The 14,565-nt window shown below is 40.6% G+C and overlaps 1 protein-coding gene across 1 annotated transcript in view; it reads left to right on the top strand.

Moving 5' to 3' along the window:
• Positions 1–4,928: 4,928 nt before the first annotated feature.
• LOC101851260 (solute carrier family 28 member 3-like) overlaps positions 4,929–14,565 on the top strand; it is a 17,408-nt gene continuing 7,771 nt past the window's right edge. Inside the window, exons 1-7 of the mRNA XM_035969163.1 lie at positions 4,929–5,123; positions 8,541–8,833; positions 10,739–10,915; positions 11,600–11,741; positions 12,398–12,589; positions 13,792–13,872; positions 14,186–14,347. Coding sequence (XP_035825056.1) covers positions 4,929–5,123; positions 8,541–8,833; positions 10,739–10,915; positions 11,600–11,741; positions 12,398–12,589; positions 13,792–13,872; positions 14,186–14,347 — 1,242 coding nt within the window. The remainder of the gene's footprint in view (positions 5,124–8,540; positions 8,834–10,738; positions 10,916–11,599; positions 11,742–12,397; positions 12,590–13,791; positions 13,873–14,185; positions 14,348–14,565) is intronic.

The following is a 14,565-nucleotide window of genomic DNA, read 5'->3' as shown; positions in this document are numbered from 1 at the left end:
CGAGCGGTGGCTCGAACCTCCGAACCCGCATTCTCACGATTATGGATCCGACAGCCTAACCACTAAACTACCGACGCCACCCCACCCCCCCCCCCCCGCCCAGATTGTCAAAAACAAGATTAGAATATAAAGGCATAAGCAGGTGCTCCAGAAAAGCAGGTAATTAAACAGATAGCCATTGATACTGTTTGGGGAAACACTTTTCTCACTCTCGGTACGCCCAAGTGTGACATAGTCCCCAACAGCAAATGAAACAGCCGCAGAGTTGCCAGGTCACTTCACTCTTTCACCGACGGCTATGTAATTATAGAACAGGCATTTCGACATTCAATGAATAAGATCCTTCCTTTGATTTTTAGAAGAAATTAATCCATCACTGGATAGCTAGGCTCTTTGCAACTTCATCAGAGCCCCGTCTGACAGAAGGTTTGGGGTGGCCCGGATTGGCCTTCTCAGCTAGCGTTGCTCCTTAGTGACATAAAGTCACACTGAAAATTGCTTGAGTCCAGCAATCCCCTATTTTGATCCGTTATCACCTCCAAAGACGTGGACCATTGGTTGGACCTCGGTATTGTCAAGAATTAGACAAGGGTGTGTTCTCTCCCCACTTCTTTTTAATACATACATGGACGGGGTCATCAGAGAAGCAAATACGAAAAATGATAACATCAGCATAAATAACCCCATGTCACTGATGCATCATAACTACAAACCCCGAGAACATACAAATAGTTCGAATGAAAAGGGCAAAGAGTACCAGATTAGAATCTTCATTGCCAAAACGGAAGTAAACGTCAGGGAAATTGAAATGAGAACCGCAAAAAGGAATTGCAATAACTTATCATATGTCATCACTGCTCACCCGTAAACATGTACCGTGGAGGTAAAAATAAAAATTATCAACTATGGATTCCTTCCAATATTGGCTTACCATTGCCCGAAATAGAGTTAATCACAAACCAGGCATGCACGCAACTTTCTGGATAATAACTTTAAGCGGGATTTTTTGGGGACCTAGCCGTTTAATCTCTCTATTGGTGGTAAATTCATTTCCACTTGGTTTGTGATTATGTCTATTTATTTTGCATGCTCATCACAGTTCAAATATCTCAAAATCAGATTTCCAAGTTTGTATACGTAGATCTCAACGTTTGTTTTCGGTATTTGTATGGGATTAAAGAAACAAGAAGCAGATGACTCGGACAACTTCGACTAGAGACAGACATCACCGGCAGCTCATTCAGGTTAGGAGAAAAGTTCTTCTTTCTAGCAGTTTAAAGGAATGCGGAAGTAATTTTTAGCAACATGAACGGCACAGTATGCTATAATGTTCCTGGAGGAAACATTAATTGTCACGATAGAAACATTATAAATCTGGTTCGGGACCGGCGTATGTAGTACAGCGATGAAATGCTTCACCATCGCACACAGTGAGCATGATTTCGAATCCCGTGTGGGGAGACTCTTAAACAAGTATCTCCGTCTGTCTGCTGGGACGTTGTATCGCTCTCAGGCTGTCCCTGAACGGCATAGCGCTCCTCCTAAATGATCAAAATTGTGTCGGTGGGGGAAATGAACATCTACAATTCGTTATATTTTATCTGCTTAGGACCATTTTTTCCAGCCTATCTATCGCTTCGCGCATAAGGAGACAAGCTCTTAATGGTATACACCTATGGATTTTTGTTACCTAAACCTTTCGACGTGGCTTGGTCTGGCCACCTTTATTCAATATAAAGTATGTTCATAGTTCGTATCTATTTTACCTTGAAATAAATTCCAGCCCCCTACCCAAAATATCATAGTGAAGGTAGCGTTAACCAGTAAATGTGATGCCTTTGCTATACATGTACGTGACATTTCTAATGATATTACGGCACATCATCACCATTTTTCAATTGTCAAAAGTAGAATGATTGAATCAAACAACGTCAGGAAATCTTGAAGAAGTCCTGTCAATCTGAACAATGTAAACAAAAAGTTAAAATGTTTATTGTGGAAATTTCAGGATATACAGCAACAAATCGCTACAGAAGAACAAAGATGACAAAATAATTGTAAATATGGTGTTTTAGTTGACCACTAGAGGTTATTGAAAAGATAGAAACTATTATATAAATTGGGAACAAAAAAGCACACTTTATTATCAATAAATGAGCCCCCCCCCCAAAAAAAAATAAAATAAAAAAAAAATAAAAATAATAGTAACAAAAAATAAGACAAAACAAAACAAAAAAATCAAGGTATGTAGAACAGGCACTGTGAAACCAAGAGGCTGTCCTTATGAAGATTCTCTTTCAAGGCACGACTGAGGCAAAAAAACAAAAACAGGCAGACTGCCAGCTTTTCTCGATGGCATCATCCTCGAATCCAGCGGCATGACGATCCGTGAGTGGGTGGTTAGCGTGTGCTCTGATTTGGTTTGCTCCATATTCTTTCCTATCAAACACTTATCGTTATTATCTCTCCTCTTTCCTTTCTATGTAAGTTATTCTTTTGTAACATCTCTAATTTCCGACATTTATGTGCCTTAATTGTGTAGGAAGTTCCTTAAAATATGTACTAAAATAAAGACAATTCGTGAAATCCACAGAGCCCGCCAAGACCGAGGGGGATAACCCTATCATTCCACTGAGCACAGAGCCAACACCACATGCTTGTTTTGTTTTTGTTTTTTGATAAGAGTTTAACGGTGCTAGCAACTGCATAAGGTCATATGAGCACGCGGTACCCATTTAACATTTTGGTAAGAAATTTTGAATTTTGCCCGGGTGGCGGCTGAAGCCTACTCTGATCGATTTTGGGATACCAATGGATCTTTAACGAGGGCAACGTGCACACTTGACCTCCGAGATTTTTCGCCCGTGCCCCAGAAGGCTAGGTGTAGATCTTTCTAACCATAATATCAGGGGTGTACTGAAAAACAGCAGTAAGAAGGAGCCAGGGAGTAGCAGTAGAAAGGCTGCAGAAAGAGTCAAGAGCATAGAGGAGGGGGCAAAGGAGGTGAGGGGTGGGGGCAGAAAGAGGAGACGAAAGCAGATGATACGGCATTGTTAGAGAGCAGGAAAGGATGTGAAGGGAGAAAAATTTAGTTAAAAAAAAATTCCGTAGCCATCCGGATTCGAACCCAAGTCCTATTTAATGAGAGACGAACACCTTAACCTCTAGACCACACAACATGCGCTGATGCCACCTGATTAATTATTACAAGTCCTGTGTAGCAGTGAGGGACTGCACTTAATACAGAATAGTTAATGGACGTGTTGGGTAAATTGGGAACAACAAAGCAACTTATATTATAAATAAATACCAAGAACAAAGTGTCTTTTTCAAATCTTTCGCGAATGCAACGTAGTCAGCCAGCCTCGAGAGTTTATGATACCAAGTATTCAGGCTATAAAGGAAGAAGTAGAGTACACAAAAGATAGATTGAGGGAGTCACAGGAACCCTGAAAAACTGCAGAATCGCTCATCCATAGAAAACTGCATATCCTCTTCGGCGCTCAACGGCAATAGAAGATGAGAAAATGAAAGTGAAAGTGAATAAAATTATAATGAAAATTTATAAACAAATCTAATTTGGTTAAAATTGCACAACTGCAAAGAACGTGGTAAACAGCATCATTAAGGCGCGAACAGCGAATCTCAGCATGTATCAGTTCAGCGTTGTTTTTGTAACAGGTAAAAAGTAATCGCCTGCTACTGATAATTGCTTCAGACTCACATTGTGTATCAACTCGAAAGAAACTTGCACGACTCTTTATTAAAAAAAGTACCGAAAATAGAAGACGTGAACATATAAGATCCAACTGTAAAACCTGACCTTCAGTGTGGTTTGATAATACGCGTTAGTCGATACATGAGAAACAGCGGGATTACGATTTATGCTTACGAGGGGCGATTGAGGGAACTTTTATTGTATAGAGCTACAGACATCAGCTAACTTCATTTGCATAATTGAAATAGATACTCCTCTTTCCCTTATTCATTTTTATGGTCGATCTTAAAATTAGTTTCCGAAGTGCCTGCTTATTCGTACTTGTTCGCATGAAAAACAATGACGATACTAAGAAAAATAAAAATGTTTTATTGATAACCATACAATCACATCTACATAAAAAAGTCATAACTTTATGCGTCCTATCTGGAAAGAAACTGTTAGCATTGGCGCAATCTGCCAGCTTGGGTCACGTGATTAGTTTATTCTTCTCCAGGTTCAATCACAAAGGAACATTACTTTACTGCTGAACGTTTGGATTTTATATCCCCACGAGTGGGTTTGAAGAGGATTGAATCATACTACAAATTGTCCATGTCTATAACAGGGATGTCACTTCAGCAGCGAACAACGCAGGTGGAACCAACCTGTTGTTGATTCGAGAGGAGAGAACATGGAATAATATACATGCCCCAAAGGGATTTCGGAAAACTGCTGAAGGGATTTCAGAAAACTGCTGAACAGACCACTTTCTGTTTTGGAACGTACAGTATGTTTCAGTTGTAAAAATTCGGAGGTAGAAAAAAATGCCGGTTGAATCATAACCTCTAGTTCTCTCTTTTATTGACATCAACACATTTCGGTGAGCAGCAGTGGTGACTATACTGATGTTATTCTGAATATCCCCCCAATATTATACTCCAAAATCAACAAACCTTCAAAAAGAGGCTGCAACTTCAAGAACAGCAGCGCTATAAGTAGTTCTAAACTTAACTGAAACAACAGCAAAAGCAAGGAAAGGAATATATCATCGTGTTTCGAAGAGTCTGTTTTTCACTAAAAGTTTCACATTCACGATCGGTATATACAAAACAAGATATACATTGATCGTAAGTTCCTGCAACATAATCCAAACAGCAAAGCTGGGAAACAATAAATGTATTCTTTGAGTTAATCAGTTTTGTGAGTGGAAAAACAAGTGTTTGCGACAATGGACATCTATCATAACACAGATAAATCTGGGAATTGTCACCTTGTGGTGACCGACTACCCTGATGGCCCGTGTCCAGTCTCGTCAGCTGACCGGCTGGCGATGACGGCGTACCCAAACTTCAAAAAGTCCACGGAGATCATCTGTCCAGAGGTGAAGGTTCTGAACAAAGAGTCGGAACAGGCTGAAAAAAAGGTAGAGAAGTCTGGATTTGTGTGTGTGTGTGTGTGTGTGTGTGTGTGTGTGTGTGTGTGTGTGTGTGTGTGTGTGTGTGTGAGAGAGAGAGAGAGAGAGAGAGAGTGCGTGTGTGTGTGTGTGTGTGTGTGTGTGTGTGTGTGTGTGTGTGTGTGTGTGTATGTGTGATATTTTGTTGTGTTTACGTATATAAGTGTACGCATATGTTTGTGTGTATGTGCATGCGCTTTCGAGGTAACAGGAGAAAGTAGCAATCGTAATCAATTAATCAAAAGCAGTATTTTGAAAGCCATATATAAAGTTATTGACATTTCGGGATATCAAGAAAAATGATGCAAAAGGCTACGATTGGATTTATATATTTTTGGGGGGGGGGGGGTTTTTTTGAGGGGGGGGGGGGGCATTTTCTTTCATGACATCGAAAGTGACGTAGGTGGTGGGAGAAAACCCCCCAAAAAGAACCATTTAAGCTCAATGTGCCTTTGTGTTTAAAAAGAAAACAAACAAGAAAAGAAACATAGATTGTGCATTTGTTATTTTTTATCCCACAAGGTTCGACCCCCCCCCCTCAAACCTCTTTTTTTGTTTTCGAAAACGAAACATAATATGAACATAAACATAAATGCAAAAGAATTAAACAATAAACTAAAGCAGCATGAAATAAACAAACAGACAACAAGTTAAAACAACACACCCCTCCTTCCCCCTCTGAGACAGAATTTAATTAAAAAATCAGTGCAGAATTTGAATGGAAGCCCCATGCCCATCATATTAATATGGGCTCCCCTGGCCAAGAGATTAAGGTGTTCGCCTCTCGTTCAAAGGTCCCGGGTTCGAAACTGGGTAGTTTCGGAACAAAATTATTCTCTAACATTGTCTCCTTTCACCTCATTTCCTGCGCTCGAGCAATGTTCTGTCGTCTGCTTTCGTCTCCACTTTCTTCCCCCACCCCCTTACCTCCTTTGCCCCCTCCTGTAGGCTCCAGACTCTTTCTGCAGCCTTTTTACTGCTACTCGTTGACTCCTTCTTACTGCTGTCTTTCAGCCACACTCCTGATCTTCTGGTAGGAAAGATCTACACCTAAGACAAGGGCGTAAAATCTCGGAGGTCCCGAGTGTAAGTTGCGCACGTTAAATATCGCTTCTTGGTCTAACATCGATAAGAGCAGGCTTCGGCCGTCATCCAGGCAAAATTCAAAATAACTTACCAACTGAAAATGTTTAATGTGTCTCTCGCGCTCATAATTATGACCTTATGCAGTTGCGAATGCCGTAAAACACTTACAAAAGAAAAAATCGTTCCATTTAAAAAAAAATGACGTCTCTGTGCTGGGACTATGGCTTTAAATCGCCCACTCAGATATTTTAGGGATGTTTTATTCGTCTCCCTGTTTTGTAGAAGTTTTTAAAATGTGCCATTGCGTACTATTTGATGGAGGATAATTAAGCATTTTCTAAGACCCTGTTATTTTTTTTTAACGTAAATGTATGAGGATTCAGACATTGTTAAAATTATTTTGTTCACCCTTTAACGACGTGGCTCACATATTTAATGTCCGATCAGCAGCAGACCAGGTGCAATGTTGCCGGCACATTATGAACCATCATACACAAATCGCTACCAAAGAATAACAAAGCTCTATCTGACAGTTTTGGCCATTTTGAGTTACAAAGACCACGAGGTTAAAAACCAAATGATCCCTCTGTTCTATCAAAATCGTAAGTTTGTTCGGAGTCGTTATAAAGATGTACAAAGAATTGTATTCGTAAAAGCTTGTCATATTGTGAAGCTCAACATTTTTTTACGTCAAATTTCTCAAAACTATGTACTGAGCAAATAGAGCTCTGTAATTCTAGGGTAGCGAAATCAGGAACACAAGTTTCCATATCTCAAGGTATAAATCTTGTTGAATGCCTTTTTAGATTTCAAGTAAAGAAAGCAGAAGTGAACAATCTGTATGAATACCGACGTTACACTTCTCCTTTTAAAGTGGTCCAAAACAGTGTCTTCAGAGTGGCGTCTTTAGCCTAGCTGTTTGGTTCATTCATTCATCCGGTGTGGATCTCCACTTCACTCTGTCTTGCTTCGCAGCGATGGTGTTTGCTGTTCTTGCTGTTCCTAGCCATGTGGTCAACTTGTCCAGTGTCTTTTCCCTCTGTCTGTCTCTGCCTTTTTTCCCCATCAAATCTGCCTGTTGCTACAGTATTCTTCAATGCTTCTTTCCGCATTGTGTGTCCAATGAAATTTGCCTGTCGCTTTTATATATTCGCCATAAGCTGTCGTCTGCAATTTGCTTCCACCAAAACTTCTTCATTTGTTTTTCTAGCTGCCCATGGGATACGGAGCATTCGTCTTATGAACCACAACTCTGTCACCTCAATTGTTCATTCCAGCTGTTTATTGATTGTCCATGCTTTGCAACCGTATAGTAGGACTGGCTCTATGTAATTTTTCACTACTATTTTTCTTGTTTCTAGTGACAGATTGATTTGTAATTATCTGTTTCATGGTTGCTTTTGCTTGGCAAATGCGGCCTTTAATTTTGGTGCGACATCTCCCATCTGATGATATAATGGTCCCCCAAATATTTAAAAGGTAGTGGTTAGGTTACCATACCCGTAATCGTGAGACTAGGGGTTCGGGGATTCAAGCTTCAGCTCGGGCCGACGTTGTGTTCCTGGGAAAAGGCACTTTATCCGAATTTCCCATTTGGCTCTGTCCTTTTGGAGAAACTCGGAGGTCATGCCTCTCAAATAACCGAATAGTGTTCACAGGGGCGTTAGACATATACCATTTCAGCTCTTACAGTGTCTTCATGTGTTGTCAAAGGAACAGTTCGTGTGTCCTTAATAAGTCAATGCAAATAATTTGTTTCACAGCAAGGTAAAATAAGGCGCTCGTCAAGTTTTTGGCATATGAAGTTTTTTTTGGTAAATTTTTCAGCTCACAATTTGTTTTGCTTTAAATGAAAAATGTATCCATCTGTCTTGAAAAGAAGTCAAGATATTTGTAATTGAACGAGGTGAGGTTCGCCTGGTGTCAGCCAGAGGTAAAATTAGCAAGAAAATGGCATCCAAAGTTTGGTGGCTTCCAAAGCTTAAGTATCTCTGGAAACTGAAAATTTACAGGTTTAAAAAAACAACCAACTTTAGTCAACATTTCTCAGTAAAGTCCACATAAAAATGTGTTTTTGAAATAACGTATAAGATGTAGGCCCCCCCCCCCCAAAAAAAAAAAAAAAAAAAAAAAAAAAAAATCAATAAAAATTGCACAACGGACCTGCGGAAAAATGTTTGTTGCTCCGATTTCATTACCCTAACTAGCACCTGTTTTTTTGCACGGTGCCAAATATTTTGTTAAACTGGCCCATCTTCGTGACCTAGGTTCCATTGACTATAATTTTTTTTATATCTGCAGGTGCCTCGTCAAGCTCCAAAGGGCGAGGCTGGGGCAATCTACGGGAAAGGTATGGGCCAGACCACTACCGATGGCCCGGCAGACGATGATGATGAAAGCGATGACGATTGGTTACTTGATGATGAGGACGATGATGACCGAAGGGATAACTATCTTGCTCGCGGAGTTATCGCTCTCCAGAATGGGTCAAGACACAGTTACGAATGGCTGAACAAAATTACTCGAGGCTACCTTGTGTCATTTGTTCTACTGTGTGCATACATCGGCTACTTCGTTACCGCCTTGTGCTATGAGTAAGTCAGGGGTCTCCTTGTAAAATTGTGTGGTATTGTGGTGAAATCTGGCGCTCGTCAAAATTATGAAATCGAAGAAACCAGTATATTATTATTTCCACCCTTTAGGCTATTCTTATCAAAAGCAAGACAAATCAACACTCTTTTGGGTGATGTCAACATCTCCTTATGCCCTAAAACCCCACTAGCGCCTGTTTCCATCGTATGGTGGCACAAAAGATTTTAAGCGACTGAGCTCTCATCAAAGCACTTTAGATCATATAGTGGTCGGGCAGATAGAACTTTGTCCATCAGACCAACCATGGTGGAATTGGATAGAGCATTTACAGACGGAGATACTAGATCAAAATAAGCCTTGCTTACCCTCTTAGGAATCGAACTCTTGACATCTGCATGCAAAATCGAACTCACGTTCTCTGAGGCACTTACATGACCTAATTGCGTTGAAATTGCCGTTAGACTCTTACTGAGATTGTCAAATTTATAAAATCAAACCGCGCTTTTATGATGCCTGTTTCATGTACACGCTTCCTTTACTACCCCCATGTAGGGAGAAAGGGGTGGAGTGACTTCGAACACTGCCCCCCCCCCCAAGCCTCCAGACGACTAATGTAAAGTAGCTGGAATCAGAGTTGCGACAAAAATTGAATGTTAAGAACGTATTCTTATGTTATTGTTGTATTTCCCAGACTGCAACTATGACAAGGAAACATAGGACCAGAAAAGAGTTGTTGTTGTTATCGATCCAGGGCCAGAAAAGAGAAAAGAGGCCTTTTAGGTCATAAAAAGATGAAACTCGCAATGCATTCACTTGCTAATGATTTATTGTCTTTGCGTCGTGCAGAATCTATCTACAATGTGTAGAATTCTTCTCTACAAGACTATTCAAAACGGTCTGAAGACATGTTTCTATTCTCATTGAAGTCTTGAGTGTGTTTGACTTTCATCTTCAAAAGCTCAAAGTGCAACGCTTGAAGATCTTTGAAAAAAGAAAATTCTGGCTTACAGTTTTTAATCTGCAGACCTTGCTTCCATTAGCTGTTTTGATTTGGTTGTGGCATAACACCTCCCGAAACACTATAACTGTCAGGTCATTTGAGATGGCGACTTTCTGATTTTGTGTTCCTTTCCGTTAGAATGTAATGGGAAGCAATGAAACCCCCCCCCCCAAACAGCCCAGGTTCAAGAACACACCTATCTGGATTGGAATCTGAGGTAATCGCTTAATGAGAAATAGCGATAATAGCTCAGCAAATGGATCGCCTCCACAAATGCTGTGATCTCACCAAATCCAGACGTTGACAGAAGGGGAAACTAAAGCGGATAAGAAAACTTTTCGTCACTCTTTATGACTGCGAAAAGTATATATATTTTTAAAAAGGGCATCAATGAGCTATGTTTAACAATAATAAGGGAAGACTTCAAATCAACACGCACAAACGTGCATAAAAACGGAAATGTTTAAATAGATATGGTTGGATCACTGTTTTCTGCGATTTCCAGTGAGTGTGAAATACATTTCCATACCTCTAACAAAAGGTAGAAATATAGATGTATACAGCATCGAATTTTTGCCTCTAAGAAATTCCATTTGATACATGAAACACACTGTTGTCCGAAGTCATTACTTTTCGTCCGAAGTCTCCCTCAGATTTGTCTGATGTCTCCAGCAGAGTGGGGTGGTTTCGAACATCTTAGGGTACCTCAGATATGATACTCTGGCGGTAAAATGTGATAATGCACTAAGCTGATATCGCAAGCGGTGATGCCCAAATGGCCAACAATAATGGTGAAACATTTTTCTTAGGCTTAAATTGTTCCTGAAGCGAGCGGTGGGGCCAAACATAATAGAGTCCGAAATTTTCCCGCTTTCCCCTATACATGAAATACTTTTGTTTCCCTCAGGTTCGGAAGCGAAGGGTCCAAGCGTCTAGTGGTTTGCACCATCGTTGGTGTTCTCGCCGTCTTCTCGTCAGCCATAAGCCGCTTTATCCGCACCACAGCTTGGAGACTCTACGGCGCAAAGGAGCTGAACGCCAAACATGAACATTTGTTGGAGAAGGCCAGGTTTTTTCTCAGATGGTTGGTACAAGTCTTAATCACAGTGGTCTTTTTTATTGTGGTACTTGTCTTTTGTACTGTATATTTTCTATTTTCAGCTGACTCTCCTGTCCTACATGATCTGAATTGTGTCGATGGAAGAGTAAAATGTTATATGTGATGAGATATATGTGACCTTTCAGCCTGTTTTGGCCTTGAAGAACAAGGTCGGAGCTCTCCTCCTCTATGACCTAAATTGTGTCGATGAGAGCGTAAAAACACTTACTAAAAAAAGCAATTTCACTTTGTCAACAAATACTGACTGTGTAATGCCAACTAGTAGTGCAAATATCTCTTTGGACGTAGTTATAATATTCACAATTTGATTTCTGCGTTAGAACTAACGTTGACCTTCTCGTTTAAGACGTAACATTGCGTCCTATTCATAATATACAAATGGCTGCTCGTTGTAATACTGTGGATCTAGGTCTAAGACTGCTGACGAAAAACGGGTTAGTTAATTACTATTAATGAAAGATCCATTAACAAAGCTGATGGTGTTTCCCTTTTAATTAAATGTTGGTGCGTCTTATCCGATGAACAATGTTGTGATTTATACCAAAATGTAGACTCTTCCGTCTATCTGTGTCTTTTTTATGCGATGATATTATACTAGATAATGCCATACGGTAATTCTTCATATTCAGTTACGTGATTTATCCCCAGGTTTCTATACGGTGCGTTGGTGGCAGCCATGGTGTATTGTTTCATTGACGAGGGTCGAGAAAAACCAGAGAACCTTCGCTCTCTGCCCGGACTTGCTGTATTTATCCTCATACCCTTGCTTCTCTCCGAGAACCCCGGAAGAGTACGTGTTTACATGTGTACATGAAGTTAGCTGAATAAGTGCTTGTTTTGAAAACATGAAGAATAAGTAGTGAATAAACAAAATGCGGAAAACTATTTGTATCGTCATTGGGTAATGTCATAGTTGAATGCAATGAGTTTCCCACCAAGTATGCTGAATCATAGACTCTTCTAAAATCATATTGTGATTCAGCGTACTTGGCGTGGATTTCACAAAGCTAAATCATGGGGTTTTCGGATTGTGGTACAAATACTTCCTTTCCGCTCTAGTGTATTTTCCGAACTTTCCTCAAGACAGTCATTGTCTCTTTCCGACATTATAGACAAGCGAACTGTGTACCTAAAAACAATTATGAAAGTAAAACAACAACAGCCCCCCTAACAGTAAACAAACAAACAAAACAAAACCATTCTTTTCTATCGTAAGTTAAGTTGCTGCCCTCTAATCTCGATCACTTGTATACTCCTTTTTAAAGAAAAGTATTCAATAAGTTTGTTTTGTAAAAATCCCAAAATGCTTTTCCGAGGTATGACAGAGAACATGTCGTAAAAATGATGCCTCCATTTAAAAAAGAACGACATGTCTATCACTGTGGCGTTTTGGCTGTTCTGACACTGGACTCATTTTGTGTAATCTATATTATTCTATTGTTTCAGATCAACTGGCACACAGTGATATGGGGCATAGGTCTCCAGTTCCTCTCTGCAGTCTTTGTCCTCAGATGGGAGACAGGGCGCGACACCATCATGTGGGTCCAGGATCGATTCCAAGAGTTTTTCGACAACGCGGATCACGGATCTAGATTCCTCTTCGGCGACAGTTACAGGGACCATTACATCATATTTGGGGTATGGATATTTGCGTTTAGGAACAGTTGAAAGGTGCTTGCTACACAATTAGGTCATAATATGCGTGCCAAAGTTTAGAGGTGTTATAAGAGTTGTTCCCGCATCCAATCCGGACATTGGGGATTGCCTTGCTAGTGAGACAACTTCCTGGGCCTTCGATATATTGTGGTATGGTGGCCAGTTCTTTTCCACGCTGTCTTTACTTCCCCAACTCGAAGTCAGATACCCATTACTGCTGGGTGGGCAGGAGGGGGTAAAAATCCTTGTCCGAACCAAGGTTCGTACCCGGACTTTCGCTTCGGAGACGAGCGCACTAACTGCCTCGCCACCGCACCCTCTATAAGAGTAAAAAGCTCCAAAAAGAAACAGGAGAGATAAGGACGATAGATGTTTTCTAGGAAAGAAGGAGCAAATCACACCAGAGCACTCACACACCACCCATAAGGTATTTGTAGATTTTACTTTATTATTTAACATTTTGCAAGCTTACCTGATTTCACCGCGCTGCCTCACATTTACTTTTACCCATGTTCATTAATTGCAGGCAATCCCTACCATGCTCTTCATGATCACAGAGAGGACAGTGCTGGTGGCCACTTTTAGGCACCATGACGTCATAAGCGAAGACACTTTTATCTTATTTTAGGAATGTGGAAGAGATCGAAATTTGTGCCACGATGTGGTGGAATCATGCGCTCATCCGTTTTTGGGCATGTTAAGTTATTGGTATCATCGTAAAGCTTGTTTACTTGTCTATATTTAAAAGGAAAAATATTGGTCACCAAAATCAGATGACTTCCATAAAGTGAGACTGCTTTGAAGCTGTAAATTTACACATTTTGTGCCTTTAATCAATGATTTTCAGTACAATTCTCACATGAATGCCCTTTTTAAAGGACAAAAAGTGTTGAGCCAAAAATTTGAAAATTCGAAAAAAATTGCCCTAACGCCCCCCCCAAAAAGCCGGCTTCTCGATGTCATTGTTTTAAGTAGTGCCTGATTTCACCACGCTGCCTCACTCACATTTACTTTTACCCACGTTTGTAAATTGCAGACAATCCTCCTCGTGTTCTTCATGAACGCAGCACTAACAGTCACATTTTGGGTCGCTGTGATGTTATATGCGAAAGCACTTTTATCTTATTTTATGAATGAGTCAGAGGTTGACATTATTTACTTTTGCCCACGTTTGTCCATTACAGGCAATCCCTATCATGTTCTTCATGAACGCGGCACTGACGGTGCTGTATTACCTGGTCTTCATGCAGTGGCTCATCAAAGCCGTCCATTGCCAACAATCCCTATCGTGTTCTTCATGAACGCAGCGCTGACAATGTTGGGTTGCCATGACGTCATATGCCAAGACACTTTATCTAATCTTATGAATAATGAAGAGGTCGAACTCTACTTTTTCTTAACCAACGTTCGTCATTTAATTGCAGGCAATCCCTATCATATTCCTCATGAACGCAGCACTGACAGTCACATTTTGGGTCGCTATGACGTCATGACGTACCAAGACTTTTTTAAATCTTATTTTATGAACGGGGAAGACGTCAACATTAATTCACTTTTACCCACGTTCGTCCATTACAGGCAATCCCTATCATGTTCTTCATGAACGCGGCACTGACGGTGCTGTATTACCTGGGCTTCATGCAGTGGCTCATCAAAGCAGTCGGGAAGCTGCTCAAGTTTGGTCTGGGGACGACCCCCGTAGAGTCAACCTGTGTGGCCACCGGGGTCTTTTTGGAAGGGGTAAGTTTGGAGAGAGCCTGGGGATGAATCTTAGAGACTATAGAGAGAAATATTCAAAAAAGGTGAAAGACATGGAATGATGTCAAGAAAATATCTCATTTTCAAGATAGGGAAAAGCGAAATGTGTTTGTCAAGAGGCATATGCCCTGGTCCAGGATGAGAAAGGCAAAAAGGCAATACTGATGGTGATGACGTTTTAAGAGTGGAAAAAACGGGGG

The sequence above is a fragment of the Aplysia californica genome, unplaced genomic scaffold (genome assembly GCF_000002075.1).
Source record: "Aplysia californica isolate F4 #8 unplaced genomic scaffold, AplCal3.0 scaffold00122, whole genome shotgun sequence".
NCBI lineage: Eukaryota > Metazoa > Mollusca > Gastropoda > Aplysiida > Aplysiidae > Aplysia > Aplysia californica.
This window is presented reverse-complemented; position numbering and strand designations above follow the sequence as displayed.